Consider the following 13,846-nt stretch of genomic DNA (forward strand, 5'->3'; position numbering starts at 1 on the left):
TGTTAGTGTGCCTCCCATCTCGATGATAAAAAGCTCAGATAAGCATCTCATAATGAGAGAAGGCATATTTGGATGCATAGTCCTTTTGGCCTCTGGAAGCATATGCTCATGGTATCTTGTGATGGAGCAATGTAACTCCCCTCATGGCCAGGAGTGAAACAGAGAAAGGGGGAAGGGGTTGTTGTCTCACTATCCTCTTCAAAGAAATGCTCCCAGTGACTCCAAGATCCCACCACCAGTTCCCACCTCCTAAAGCTTCCAACAGCCCCCAAGAGTGCGAAAGTGGGACCTAAACGAACACATGAACTCTCTGGTGGATTTTTAAAGATCAGAATTATAATGTAATGGCAATTCCTTAAGGAATTGGAAAATATTTAACTCTTTTAAAAAATCTTTATACCTTATTTAAAAATATTTATTATTATTGAGTGTGTGTGTGTGTGTGTGTGTGTGTGCAGGTGCGCCAGCACTCTTGGAGTTCAGAGGTGGTGGATTCCAGAGATGGCGTTACAGGCAGTTGCTCTCTGAGCTTCCTGAAGTGGGTGGTAGGAACCAAACTCAGGTCCTTTTCAAGAGAACCATGGCCTTTACTGCCAAGGCATCTCTCCATCCCCTAATCTTTATAACCAGAACTTTAAACATAATTATTTCTAAACAGGTATCTCCATTATACTAAAATCATCAGCATTGGCTGTTACTGTCTTCAAGTGTTTAATATGTTTATCTAAAATGTGGGCTTTACCAGTGATGAACATTAAGAAAACAGAGCACACACAAGTTGACGGAAATCTGTCATGTCTACTGCCTTTCCATATAGCATTCAGTACACCAGTGTTATAGGCAAATATGGGGTCTGGTGGGCACTCCCAGAGATTTCTAGGTTCTTAAGTCCCTAAAAAAAGGATATAGACAGAGACATGTGGATAGGAACAGAAGAAGAGAGAGTTCAGTAAGGCAAAGATGCACTTCTGAGAGATGAAGTGGGGCAGAGCTGGAGAAAGGTCAAAGGCTCAGTGTGCATTAACCATAGACTGGAACACTTATACAGTGCATACATTCTGTTTGCCAGGACTCTGTTGTATGTCAACCTTGTGGGGAAGGGGGTTTCCAGGCTCCTTGCTTTTATATGCCAGTGTTGACTTCCATACTCCAAGCATAAAACTTCCTGGGGGGAAAAATGGCACAGGGTCAGCAGGCCTCCAAATCACTGGAGGGAAGTGAGTCACAGCATAATTGAGTAAGCAATGTGTACACAGTTCCAAGGAGGGAGCAGCCCATAGAGTTACAATATTCCAAATGGCTTCACTCAACAGTCAGAAGGCTATTAGGTCAGACACACGTGGGCAAGGGCTAGCTGTCAAGGCAACAGAAGATAGGCCAGGATAAAGTACCATTATACTCAGAACCTGCAACCTTCCAACCTCTTCCCAACCCCTGAAACTTTAATCAGTCAGTCAATTAGTCTGTAAGGGGACTTTATGAGAACTTTTGTTCACATGCGTTTGAGCAGGAGAACAAAAAGGTATGGTGTGTGCTTCAAAGAGAAGACGTTGGGCAGGGAATAGTGAAGGAGGACTTGCTTATCAGGAGACCAGGAAAGGTCAGGCACACCACTTGCCCAGGTTAGAGAGACTTCAATCACCTCACCTCGTGTGTGTGTGTGTGTGTGTGTGTGTGTGTGTGTGTGTGTGATGTACACAGGTACACAGGTACACAGGTACACAGGTGGTAACACTGTGCTGGTCTGCTGAGCCTGAGGCAGGCAGAGAGAGAAATAAGAGCTAGGTTTTCCAAAAGTTCAAGGCCAGCCTGGGCTCTTAGTAAGGCCTTGTCTCCCGGGGAAGTAAAAGGAGACCTGGGGGCACAGCTCAGTGCTAAAACTATGCACGAGGCCTGTGTTCCAGTCTCCAGTTCTGCCAGAGAAGACAGCAGAGGGGCAGGTGCTGGTGTCTGGACCATTGTTTCCTGCGTCTGAGCACTGATTAGGGTCTGGCTGGGTGTTTTTACCTCTCCTGCCCAGAACTGAAATTCAGGCACCCAGATTTGCAAAGTAGCAAGGAAACTTTATGCAAAAGCAAAGCCATACTACAGATCAGAAAGAAATATGCTGTCAAGAGTGACAGCTGGCCACATGAGCCAGCATACTCTAGAGCCCCAATTACTGTTTGGGGCTTTTAGGAGCTTCGAGAGGAGTCATATTGCTAAGGAGCACTGCATTCTGTTTTGATTGAAATTTTTTGCCGGACAGTGGTGGCACATGCCTTTAATCCCAGCACTTGGGAGGCAGAGGCAGGCGGGTTACTGAGTACAAGGCCAGCCTGGTCTACAGAGTGAGTTCCAGGACAGCCAGGGCTATACAGAGAAACCCTGTCTCGAAAAAAAACAAAACAAAACAAAAAACCAAAAAACAAAAAAAACCCAAAAACCAAAACAAAACACACATACACAAAACAAACAAACAAAAACAAAAAAACAAATTTAGTTATGTTACCTCCCTTTTCTATTGTGCATGTCTCAATATGTAAAATTATTGAATTTTATTAAATAATTTTATTATTAAAATGTATTTGATTTCAATCAAAAGCGTTCACAAGCACGCACAGGCAGAAGACAGTAAATAGGAGTTTCTCTCAGCAAATTCACTTAGGAGACATGGCTTCAATTCAGGCTAGATCAGACCTCTTGGCCTCATACTGCACCTAACTGGATTATCACTGAATAGAATCTGTTCGATGGTCCGCAGAGAGAGAAGAAACTTACCCCATTACTTGGAGAGGGTTTGTCTGCATGCAGTTCCATGCAGGTTGTGGACAGGGGTCCTGGTTTGCTGAAAATTGCTAGGTGGTTTTTAATTTAATTTAATTTTATTTTTCAGAAAAAGGTGTGTGTGTGTGTGTGTGTGTGTGTGTGTGCGTGCGCGCGTGCGCATAGTAGGTGTAGGTGAGAGTCTCAGGCTGCTAAGTGATTTGTTAGAAGAGGGGTGTGTGCGTAACCCAAACCAAGAAGTTTCAGGTTTGGAGTTTCTTCGACTTGTATGTAACACCTTAGCTTAGAAGAAGTACAGTTCAGCGTTCTCAAAACACGTGGAGGTCCAACGGTTTTACTGTTCTCCCACGGCAACTTTGGTTGTGAAAAATGCAGTCCCGTTATCACTTTCCCGTGCGGAGAATCCGAGCCGCAGCCGAGCCCTTCCGGATCGCAGTGTTCTGACTCAGAAAGCCGGTTCGTCCAAGCCTGGGGCGGGTCCTCCAGAGCACCGAGACGGTGGGGCAGAGCGCTCGCCGCCCTTGTCCTCCGCTACGGCGTCGCTCGGGAAGTGACGACACGCTCGCCCATGCGTACTGAGAGGCAGCTCCTTTACGTCATCGCGGGCGCGACGCCCCGAGGGCCAGCTTGTGCTTTGGTCTGGCCGAGGTGGTGGCGGCGAGAGCGGCCGGGAAGATGCCAGTGGCGGTGATGGCGGACAACGCCTTCAGTTTCAGAAAGCTGTTGGATCAGTGCGAGAACCAGGAGCTCGAGGTAGCGCCTCAGGGTGGGGCGGTCGGGTGGGCGCCGTTTCCAGGGTAACGGGCCGGGCCGCGGCCTGCGGGGCGCAGTCCGGGTTCATCAAGAGATGCTGCTTCCATTTGTAACGTTAAGAAGTTCGCTAAATAGGCTGGGCGCAGTGGCACAGGAATCCGGTGGGCACACGTCAGGCGGAGGCGGGAGGATTGCCGGCGAATTCGAAGCGAGCTTGAACTATGAAAACCCAAAAATTAAAAAAAAAAATTAAAAAAAAGAAAGAAAGATAAAAGAAAAAGGAAAAAAAAAAGGAGGGCGGGGCTCACGCTCTAAAGGAGACAGCAGCAGCTTGCGGATGAGCCTTTAGCAGACCTTGCTGAATGAATAAAGATTGAAGAGACAGGCCTCTATAACTACCTTTTGGTAGTCTTCTGTCTTAAGCTTACTTAAGCTTTTAAAATAACGGCCAGAAAAATAGTGCATTAAGAACCTGTTGGAAGTAGTCCCCCCCCCCTTTTTTTTAATTTGAGACCTTCCGAGGTAATGTCACTTACATATTTGTGACTATGGAAAGAAACTGATACCCAGCTGGAGATAAATGACAGCTCACAACAGATCTAAATTCAGGTTTTAACCTTTGATACTTACCTAAGCATTTTTCTGCATCTATAGTAGTGCTGGAAAACTTACTTTTTAAGTTTTAATTTTCTCTTTTCTGAAAGTGTATTAGGCAGTGAGGTTTCCCCCTCTCTTTTCCCTCTGTAGGCTCCTGGAGGAATTGCCACGCCGCCAGTGTACGGTCAGCTTCTAGCTTTGTACCTGCTCCAGAACGACATGTAAGTGGCGCCTGTTATATCTGTTTCCCTTTGTCATAATTAAGAATATATAAGCTCGATTTTTTTTTTTTTGGTCGTGTAGGTTTTACATACACCTAAAAACATGGTAAGTTCTTGTGAGAAATTAGCATCAAGAACCAGTGGAGTCTAAAAAAAAATCATTTTTTTTTCTTTTTACTTATATTTACTCAGAAACTGGGTGGTGGTGGTGGTGGTGCACACCTTTAATCCCCCCCACTTGGGAGCCAGAGGCAGGCAGATCTCTGAGTTTGAGGTCAGTGTGGTCTACAGGTCCAGCTCCAGTACAGCCAGGGATACAGAGAGAAACCCTATCTAAAACAAACAAACAAACAAACAAATAAAACCAAAGCAAATGTATATGTACTCAGTAGGAGCAAAGAAGCTGGGACTGGGAGGGATCACTGGGAGAGCCAAGGGAGGTAGACATGTTTGAATTAGTCTTCCTGGGTGGGAGGCAGGAGCTTGAGAGGGCTAGAGAATAGAGGCCTGGTGCAGTTCCAAACCTACTGTGATATTTTTACAGAAACTACACTGAGTTTCTTCATTATACATATAATCGTGTGTCTTATGATTGCTCCAGCCCCTTAGGCTTTGTACTCACTAGGAGAAGGGCTCCAGATTATAACAGTACAGTGTATGCATGTATTTTGAGGGATACTCAAAGCCTTGAAATGGACACATTGTTTGTATCTGAGTGGTTCTGTGTAATTCTGTGGTTTGAATATGTTGCTATGGTTTAGGATCTGAATTGTTAGTTTAAAAAGAATTCATCAAAAAAAATTTTTTTTAATTAACCTGAAAAAAAGTTATTTCATGTCCTTCTTTTTTTTTTTTTTTTTGGAAATTGCTTTTCCTCAACAAATTCATATAAAACTGAGTTGTGCCATGGCCTGTTTTGGTGTTTCGGCCTGTCATTTTATGTATTGACTGAGATGACTTGTTTGTAACTGATCTTTGTGTAAATCAGGAATAATGCAAGATATCTGTGGAAGAGGATACCACCTGCTATAAAGTCTGTAAGTAATCCTGCTGCTTTTAGAATACTGGCATTTACTTAAATGACAGCCTACAAGTCCTCTTTCTTCCCCATATATATCACAGGAACCGTTGTTAAGTGAAGGTTAAAGTTCCAAACCATCTGTTTCCCTAATGGAATGGTTCATGTGCTGATGGTCTCACAAGGCCTGCCATGCTGATGTGAACTGGCCAGTTCGGTACAGAGGGGGCTGAGGGGCTGAGGCATTTCAGCAGACTACTTGATTTGCTGTAATGATAGCTATTTGTAAACTGGCATTGTTTACACAGATATTCACTGCATTAAGATCACTGTTTTAATTAGATGTCTTACTTGGGATGAAGATGAAATAAATGAAATAACCTGTGAAAAGTGTCTTGCCAGGTAGAAGGAAGTAAGACTTATTTCACTTGCTTCCTTTTCCATTCTGTTTGTAAGAATGGAGCCGGAGACAGGAGGTGCAGGCGATAAGAATGAAACAGCTCAGCTGATAAGAGTGGGAGCCGTGCAAGTAGGCTCTAATTGACAGGACCTTGTTAATCAGCTTTCTGCTAGTTTTCTTCCATGGAGAAGTGCTAGCGTCTTAAATTTAAACAGCAGTGCCTACAATAATTGATCCCAAGTCTTCATTCTGAAATATATTTTACTTTCTCATGCTTTCATTTGTAGTTGCAATAAAAACATTAATTATAGAAATTGTTAATATAACTGCTCACAGCATTTTAGAATCAGGCAGATCCAACCTTTGGACATTGCAGAACAATGTTATCATCTGCAGAGTTCATAGTCTAGAACTGGGCATGCAAGTTACTGAAAAGGAAGGTTTCCCAGTTTATACCTGCTCTTAGCCCTGCGGCCTGCAGGCTGAATGGAGACACCTCTTAGAAAAGTAATTTCATCTCCTAAAATGAATGAGTAGAGTATATTTTAATGATACAGCTAACAAATTTCGTCATTTCTGATATTTTTAAAGATATGATCATTATTAATTACAGTGAATGCTTTCAAAGACAACAATTTTTATTGCAGGCAAATTCTGAACTTGGGGGAATTTGGTCAGTTGGACAGCGAATCTGGCAAAGAGATTTCCCTGGGATCTATACGACCATCAACGCCCACCAGTGGTCAGAGACTGTGCAGCCGATCATGGAAGCCCTTAGAGGTAGTGTCTCCTTGTAGTTAAGTCATGTTGCATTAAGGCTGTCCTTGGAGCGTGTACTGATAAAGTGCACAGCTCTGATCTGGGGCCTCCCTTTGAGACTTGAGCTAGATCTCAGCTGATTGTGATTCTTCATCTCAGTACTGGGCATTCTGGGGAATAGACCAGGAGCAGAGGGTGTTACTGTGGATTCCAGGTCGCAGTTAGCTCATTGGCAGTATCTTTTATCCTCTTCATCATTACTTTTGTGGTAACAGAAAGTTTGTGACAGTCTCTCTGTGTAGTCCATACTGTCCTGTCCTTTTTCGGTTACTGGTGTGTTTCACATGTGGCCTTGTGAAGTGTTCTTTGCTGCTAACATGAAACCAGGCAATAATCGAAAGGTCGTGGTTTCTGCAGGTCAAGACTTTTTGTCTGTGTATTTGAAAGTAGCAACTAGACTTTGGACTTTGTCAACCTTGGTCTTTGATAGCTGTTATGTCCCCTCTATACATCTTGTAAAAGGAACTGTCACAGAGCCTTGAGGCTCAGTTGTGTAAGGTTAGAGGCTGGCATGGTGTGGCCCTGACACATGATAGCTCTGCCCCTGCCGCCTTCCTTTCTCATGTTGCCATGCTTTGGGTCTTTCTGGGTCACTCGGGTTCTTTTTATTGTTCAGGGGATCCAATCCAGGCAAGCAGCATTGTATCCTCTGGGAGTGGACTCACTGACATTTCTGAGCCACCCAGCATGGGAGGTAGGAAACAGATTCCAGTCCTGTAAGAGCAGAATGCATACACACTCTTTGTGGGCCCACCACACAGATCATACAGTGAGCTCTTAGTTGTTCTTCCTGTCACCTCGTTTCTGTAGTGAACACTTTCCTTTAGTGGGTATTCCGTAAGTTAGTGGGCAGGTCCTTCTCAGCATGGTAAGGACATGGGTGTGCCAGGCAGCAGAGGGTAAGGATTGCTGGGGAGCTGCACCAATCAGCTCTTAGCAGCAGTACCTGGACCAGCATTCAACACAACAGTATACACAACAAAACAGAGACAGCTGCTGTGAGTAAACACGAGCAGGATTTCAGGGTAGGTGGGGTGAGAAGGGGGAGTATGGAATGAGGCCATGTGAATGCCCTGAAGCAGCCTGAAAGCTAGTCTAGGAAACATCACTGGGGGAGTCACCAGAACGTAGGATTGACAGATTGGCTTCAGCCTGGTAACTATGTGGTGAACACGCAAGCTGCCTTCTCCAGGTTGGACTACAAGCTCATTGGCAGGATTTGGGTAGGAGCTCCTAACTCATCCAGCAAGTGTTCTTAAGTGTATTTTATTTTTTCTAGTACCACCTTGCACCTATGAAATTAAGAGCTGCTTCCAGCCTGCTGGAGCTTGGTCTCTGGAGCCAGGCTTTTGAATTTTCATTCTGGTGCATCCACCTGCTGGCCTTCATTTGCTTGTTAAAAGACAAAATTGAAGGGTCACGTGTAAGCACTGGCCATGCCTGCCTGACACACTGTTCTGTTCTGTGCGTACAGATTTTCTTGAGACTGAACTGGTTCCGACTCCTAAATGGTACATGCATCTTTTTCTCTGTAAAATGCCACATGGGAATGGCATCTTAGAACAGGTTGAAATTGTTCAGAGTTTGAAGTTTTGCTTCCCAGTGTATGATTAACTTGCTAGTTAAGAAAAAGCACAGCCTCGACTCTTGAAGGTCCCACAGCATCCCCAAACAGCACCACTAGCTGGGGACCAAAAGTTAAGACCTGTTGGGGCAGAGTGTATTCAAACGATAGCAACTTGAGTTCTGTGTGGCCAGTCAGTTCTACTAGGAAATCCGACATCTTGGCTGAAGAGCCTGGTGTGGGAGAGCTGTTACAGAAAGCCAGAAAGGGCTGGCAAAGCACTGAGGAGTCCTTGCTCCAGCAGCCACTCCTCACACAGAGCCTGAGGGGTGGGCTGCGCCTGGAGAACAGGACTGATTACAAAGCTGTGGAGGGATGGCAGCTAGAGCAAGTTGGGGAGCAAGGGTGTGGCTGCTGATTGTCACTAGAATGCAGACTGTCAGCATCCACTGTCAGCCTGCTTCTGCCTGTTAGACCTCTCCTGCCTCTCCACAACCTGCTGCTCTTCTCCTCCATTCACGTTTGGGTCCTGTCTGTTCTCTACTCCAAAAATCTGACCAAAATATTTGAATAAGACTGATTTTAGATGGTGTGAGGTTTGGTGCATGCTCTGTGCTGCCTGCGTGTTCCTGCCACTGCTGCCTTGCTTTTTCACTGAATGCCTATCTGTCATAGGGAAGTCCCTGCACCTCTGAGACATTCTAAAGGTCGACTGGAGGTTGGTAAACTCAAGCAAGGGGCAGTGGTGGCATCAGGCTCAGTGGGAAATGAGGGAATGAAACATAGTGTCAGTGTGTTATTCATGTGTGTGACTGCACACACCATGGTGTGCATGCAGGGGTCGGAGGGTTCTCTCCTTCCATCTTTACATGAGCACTGGGGACAAACTCAGGCTTCCAGGCTTGGTTGGTAGCAGGCACCTTTACAGAGCCATTGTATCTGCAGTGTTTGAGACCTGTGAGAAAGCCTATGGCTGAGGGCATGCCCCATTTTGGTTCCAGCAGTGCTGTCAGTAAGACCATGTTCACAGGGATACTGCAAGGGCCGTGCTTCAGACAATGAAACAGTGGGGCCCAGAGCTCAAGAGTGGAATGTGTTCAGCCCTCAACTGTGGACTATAAAATCTGAATATTTCTTACTCCGGTTGGCAGCCTTCTGGAGGAGCCCTTGTATTACCAAAAGGACACCGACCAGGAAGACTGGCTGTGTTGGATGGGGCAGTTGTCTCATTCAGGAATTTTCTTAATGTAGGTGTATGAGCGTAGGGAAATGCAGAAGGCTGTTTGCAGGGAGCGCTCTTGTGCTGGGGGCTGGCAGCACCTTCTCTTGAGAGTCAGACCTTCAGGCTGGGGTGTTTAGAATGCACACTTGGAAGATAGGAGCAGGTGCTAGGGTAAGGTGTGTGCACCTGCCCCGAGGGAGTCCTTTATTGGAGACCCTCCAGAGAAGACAGCGGCCGTGTCCCTTTTTATTTCCCTTCTTCTAGTGTTTGCAAGGGAAATAAAGCAAAGGAAAATTAAAGGGCTCATACCTTAAATTCATGAATGTTTGCTTTCCTGTGACTGGAGTCTTGTAGGTGTTGTTTTCTATGTCTGTAGCTTTTGTCCCTGCACAATCTGATGTGAGAAATATGTGCTGTCGTAGGGGTCCCTCATACCTTCTGGGCATGCAGGTGGGTCTGCTTGGGTGGGTCTAGTCTTGCCTGTAAACAAAACCTGGATGACTGAGCTGTGTTTAAGAGTCCTGTTCTCTTCCTTCCTGTTGCCAATCCTCCCCTTTCACAATAGATGCAACGAGGAGACGTGCCTTTGCCCTGGTCTCTCAAGCTTATACCTCCATCATCGCAGATGATTTTGCAGCGTTTGTCGGACTTCCTGTGGAAGAGGCTGTGAAAGGTACTTGGAGCTTGCTGGTTACTATAGGGACAGAAATCCTATAAGCCATAGGTTCACTCTGGCTCTGGAACTCTAGAACAAGAATTATTTTGCACTTTAGGTGATGGGTTTATTTAGGAAGTGATAAAAAGCACATCTCACATCGTACCTCTATGTAGCACCTGTAATCACGCCCAGGAGCATGCCTGTAGCAGCTGTGTAGAATCTGCACAGCTACTTAAGAAAGCATTTCTCAACTGTCCAAGTTATCCAGGTTAAGAAACCCTTACCACTCAAAACTTTACAAAGTCCCATGCCTGCTGAGACTCTTAACCCAGCGGTAGAACACTGCATGTGCTTGCTTACATTGTTTTATGGTGATTGACATTTTTGATTCTCCAACCCCAAGAGTGTCGATTCTTATTCTTAAGTTTCCACGGGGACAGCAGGTGCTGGAGGTTTATGGGTGGCAGTGTTCTATTTTGTGGGCAGTTGGTTTGGGGATGGGGCATTAAACCCAGGGGCTCCTGCATGCACCTGCTGTCATTATTACTAAGAGAATGCCGTGAGGGCCATCACAGAACTTTCTCGTGTCTGTGTGGAATTAGACTACTCAGGTACTGCTACCAAAGACCACGCATGTCAGGGACTGCATCGGCCTCAGAGAGGCTTTTGGTATATTTCCGAATATCTAAACTAAGTTCCCTGTAGTAACCGTCTAGTAAATGCACAGCACCTGGCCTGAGCCTGGTGAGAGAGAGGCAGGGCTGGGTCATGCAGCCGCTGCTTGTGCCCTTCTCCCATCTCTGTGAACTCTGCACTTTCAGGCGTGTTGGAACAAGGATGGCAGGCCGACTCCACCACAAGAATGGTTCTTCCCAGGAAGCCAGGTAGGTGGGACCTCAGACACATGACATGGAAGCAGTGGACAGTTGACATGAGAGCAGAGTGACATTTGAAGGTCACCTACGTGAAACCCCTGTGACTGACTAGATCAGTCGCTTGGCTCTCCTTTCAGGTCAGTCCCCTGCCCTGCCCCTTCAGCTCACCCTCAGGAGACCAGCCGTGTTCATTCCTGTGTATGCTCCTTCCTCCTATGTACAGGAGTGTCCTTTCTGCAGTCTTCAGAGCCAGATGTTCTGCCCTTATCACCATCCTCCTGCATCAACCCTACTTCCCTTCCCTTGCTCTGGGCATCTGCTGTCTAGACAGATGTCAGTGCTCAGCCCCACAGTTGTAGATTATAAGGAAGACTGAACAGCTAAAGTGTTTAAAGAGGGACACATTCATATCTCCATTCAAGAACCAAGTGTTTGTTGTGGGGGTGAGGCGTTACGGCCTTGACATGGCTTCTCATGCTTGTATGTAACTGTCTTTTTCTTTTTTTGTTTAGCCTCAGGAGCCCTGGATGTCTCCTTGAACAGGTTTATCCCCTTATCAGGTACATGTTTTCTTGTGGACATTTTAAGTGTTGCATTGTTTGCTGATCTATCCTGTAATGTGTAGTGATACGCATGGCTACAAGAAGGGAACTGTTGGCTCCCCTGCAGCTTAGCTGGAGTGGTGGCTCCTGATGTCTAGCCACAGAGCCTGCCTGTCCTCCTTTGAAGGTCTCTGGGTTCTGGACTGTATTCTGAGGGCCTCCTCAGCCTGGTGTGCCCAATCCAGCATTAGTGCAGTATTCTGGTTGGACCAGGCAAATGAGATGCACTTTAGAACTGTTCGTTACTCAAGTCCTCCAAGTAGGGGCTGTCCAGACAGAGCTGGGATCTGAAGAGATGCTGACAGACATTATTGAGTCTTTACATAGCCTGCTGCAGCATCAGCAGCTGTCCCGACCATGTCTATCTGACACAACCAGCCTGCTAAAATGGAGACTTCATGCCTGCTGTTGAGAACTGTCCAGGCCTCTGGCAGGCATGATTTTTGTGTAAAATTAGGTGCACTAAGAAATTTAAAGACCTCCACAGGCTGGTGGCCAGGGGATGCTCTTCTAACGCGTCTATCCCTCTTTGTCATGCAGAGCCTGCCCCGGTTCCGCCAATCCCCAACGAGCAGCAGCTCGCCCGGCTCACCGATTATGTGGCTTTCCTGGAAAACTGATCGACCACTCTGAGTTCAAGTTCCACCTTCAGTCCCTGTCACTGGCAAACAGACATGGAGTTTTATTCTGAGTTCAGAACAGGGTGAGCGCCTCTGTGTCCTTTGGGTGTGATAAAATGCACATAGAAGATGAAGCGCATTGTACAGTTTTCTCCTCAGACACTTTTGAATGTCCTTGGAGCAGTTTTCATTTGTATTGATCACTTTGGTTGGAGCCATCAGTATTACACATCGAGTTTCTGTCAAGGACTGGACTCTGAACACAAGCTGTCCTGCTTCAAGTAGCAGAGGGTGCTGTGGCATACACCACGCTCCTGTGTGCCGCTGGCCTCTAGCTGAAGTGATGTGCTTGGGATTTGAGGAGGACTGTCCCCGGTGGTGCCCTCCCCACATTGTCACTCACGCTCTGGAGAGTGTGCTCTTCCTCCCATCCCAGAACAAGGAAGCAGTGATGTAGCATCAGAAAGCTGCGTGGTGGCAGACCGTCCCCTGGAGGGGAGCTTGTCAATGCTCCATTTGTTTTCCCAGTGTGTGCAAGCATCCATTGCGTGAGACAGACAGTCTGCAGTGAGAACTCAACTTAGGTGTTCTTGGGAAACTCCAAGTTCTGATGCCTCCTTAGAGAAGAAGGAGGGAGCGGAGTGCAGTGTGTGCTGTGCTGAAGGAGCTCCTGGCCTAAGAGATGGACTGCAGCCCTCCTGCCTGCTGCGCATCCACATCCTGAGGAGAAATGCCGAATGCATCTATTTTTGTTCTTGTATGGCAGCCCTTGAAGATTTGAGGTGGTTAATGTATCTTCAGGTTAAAACAGCCCTAGTTCATTTATTCTGCATTTGTTCAATAAATATTTAATTGAATTCGTAAACTGTTTCATCTAAAGCTGGCTCTAGAAATTTCATATCTTGGTCTTAACTGTGGGTACATTATAAGTTTGTCCTTTTCTCAAAAATACTTCAAGTTTAAAAACTTTTCTCCTTTTTATTTTTTGGGAATTTTATACATGCCTATAACCTGTTTAGATCAAACTCACCCTCCTTTTCCTCTGACCCCTCGCCTAGAATTTCTTAATTAAAAAGAAACTGTCTCACCTCTGACTTTGTAGTGGGTTACCTAATTCCTGTTTTCATTGACTTATTGGCACTTTTAAAAATCATTTGGAAATATTTTTAAATTGGCCTTTTACTTAATCCTGGGAAATGCTGTTAAAATGTAACAGTTGAGAAAAGCCTTCAGAAGTCAAAGTGTTGAGAATAAGGGTAGTAAAGCCAGCAGTGTTGCTACCAGGTACACAGTACACAGTTTTGTGGATGGCTCCTGTTTCTAATAGCGCATTGGGATGGACCCAGCTGTGTCCTGTCAGGGTTGGTGATGTAGTTTGTGAGTAACTGAGCTAGGAATGGAGTGAGGTGATCCCGTGCTGAGGAGCATGGTGTGAATGTGAGGATAACGAGGCAGAGGGCTTTCAGCTGCACGTGCCCTTGCCTGTGTGGCAAGGCCCTGAACTACATGGGAAAGAGTTGTGTCAGGAGACTTGATAAGACTGTATTGCCAGTGGTTTAATAGTACCTGGGGCTGGAAGTGTAGTCTGGGCTCCACAGGAAGGACATGGCAGCCCCATCTTTCTATCTCGGTCTCCTCAGCACACAGAGCTTCTCTCCCAGGCGCAGACAGATCCCACTTCACATCTGTGGCTCTTGGTGGACATCTCCTATATTTGGTCCCACCATCTCC

The 13,846-nt window shown here is 46.0% G+C and overlaps 1 protein-coding gene across 1 annotated transcript; it reads left to right on the top strand.

Annotated features, from left to right (window-relative positions):
* The first annotated feature begins 3,365 nt into the window (after positions 1-3,365).
* Positions 3,366-12,980, top strand: Cops8 (COP9 signalosome subunit 8). The gene is made up of 8 exons (XM_021157953.2): positions 3,366-3,519; positions 4,267-4,337; positions 5,326-5,374; positions 6,403-6,535; positions 9,926-10,033; positions 10,840-10,902; positions 11,406-11,453; positions 12,036-12,980. The coding sequence occupies exons 1-8, from the start codon at positions 3,442-3,444 to the stop codon at positions 12,113-12,115; spliced, it is 630 nt and encodes a 209-aa protein (XP_021013612.1). The 5' UTR covers positions 3,366-3,441; the 3' UTR covers positions 12,116-12,980.
* Positions 12,981-13,846: the final 866 nt, after the last annotated feature.

The sequence above is a fragment of the Mus caroli genome, unplaced genomic scaffold (genome assembly GCF_978045245.1).
Source record: "Mus caroli unplaced genomic scaffold, Mus_caroli_1 scaffold_1, whole genome shotgun sequence".
Taxonomy (NCBI): Eukaryota; Metazoa; Chordata; class Mammalia; order Rodentia; family Muridae; genus Mus; species Mus caroli.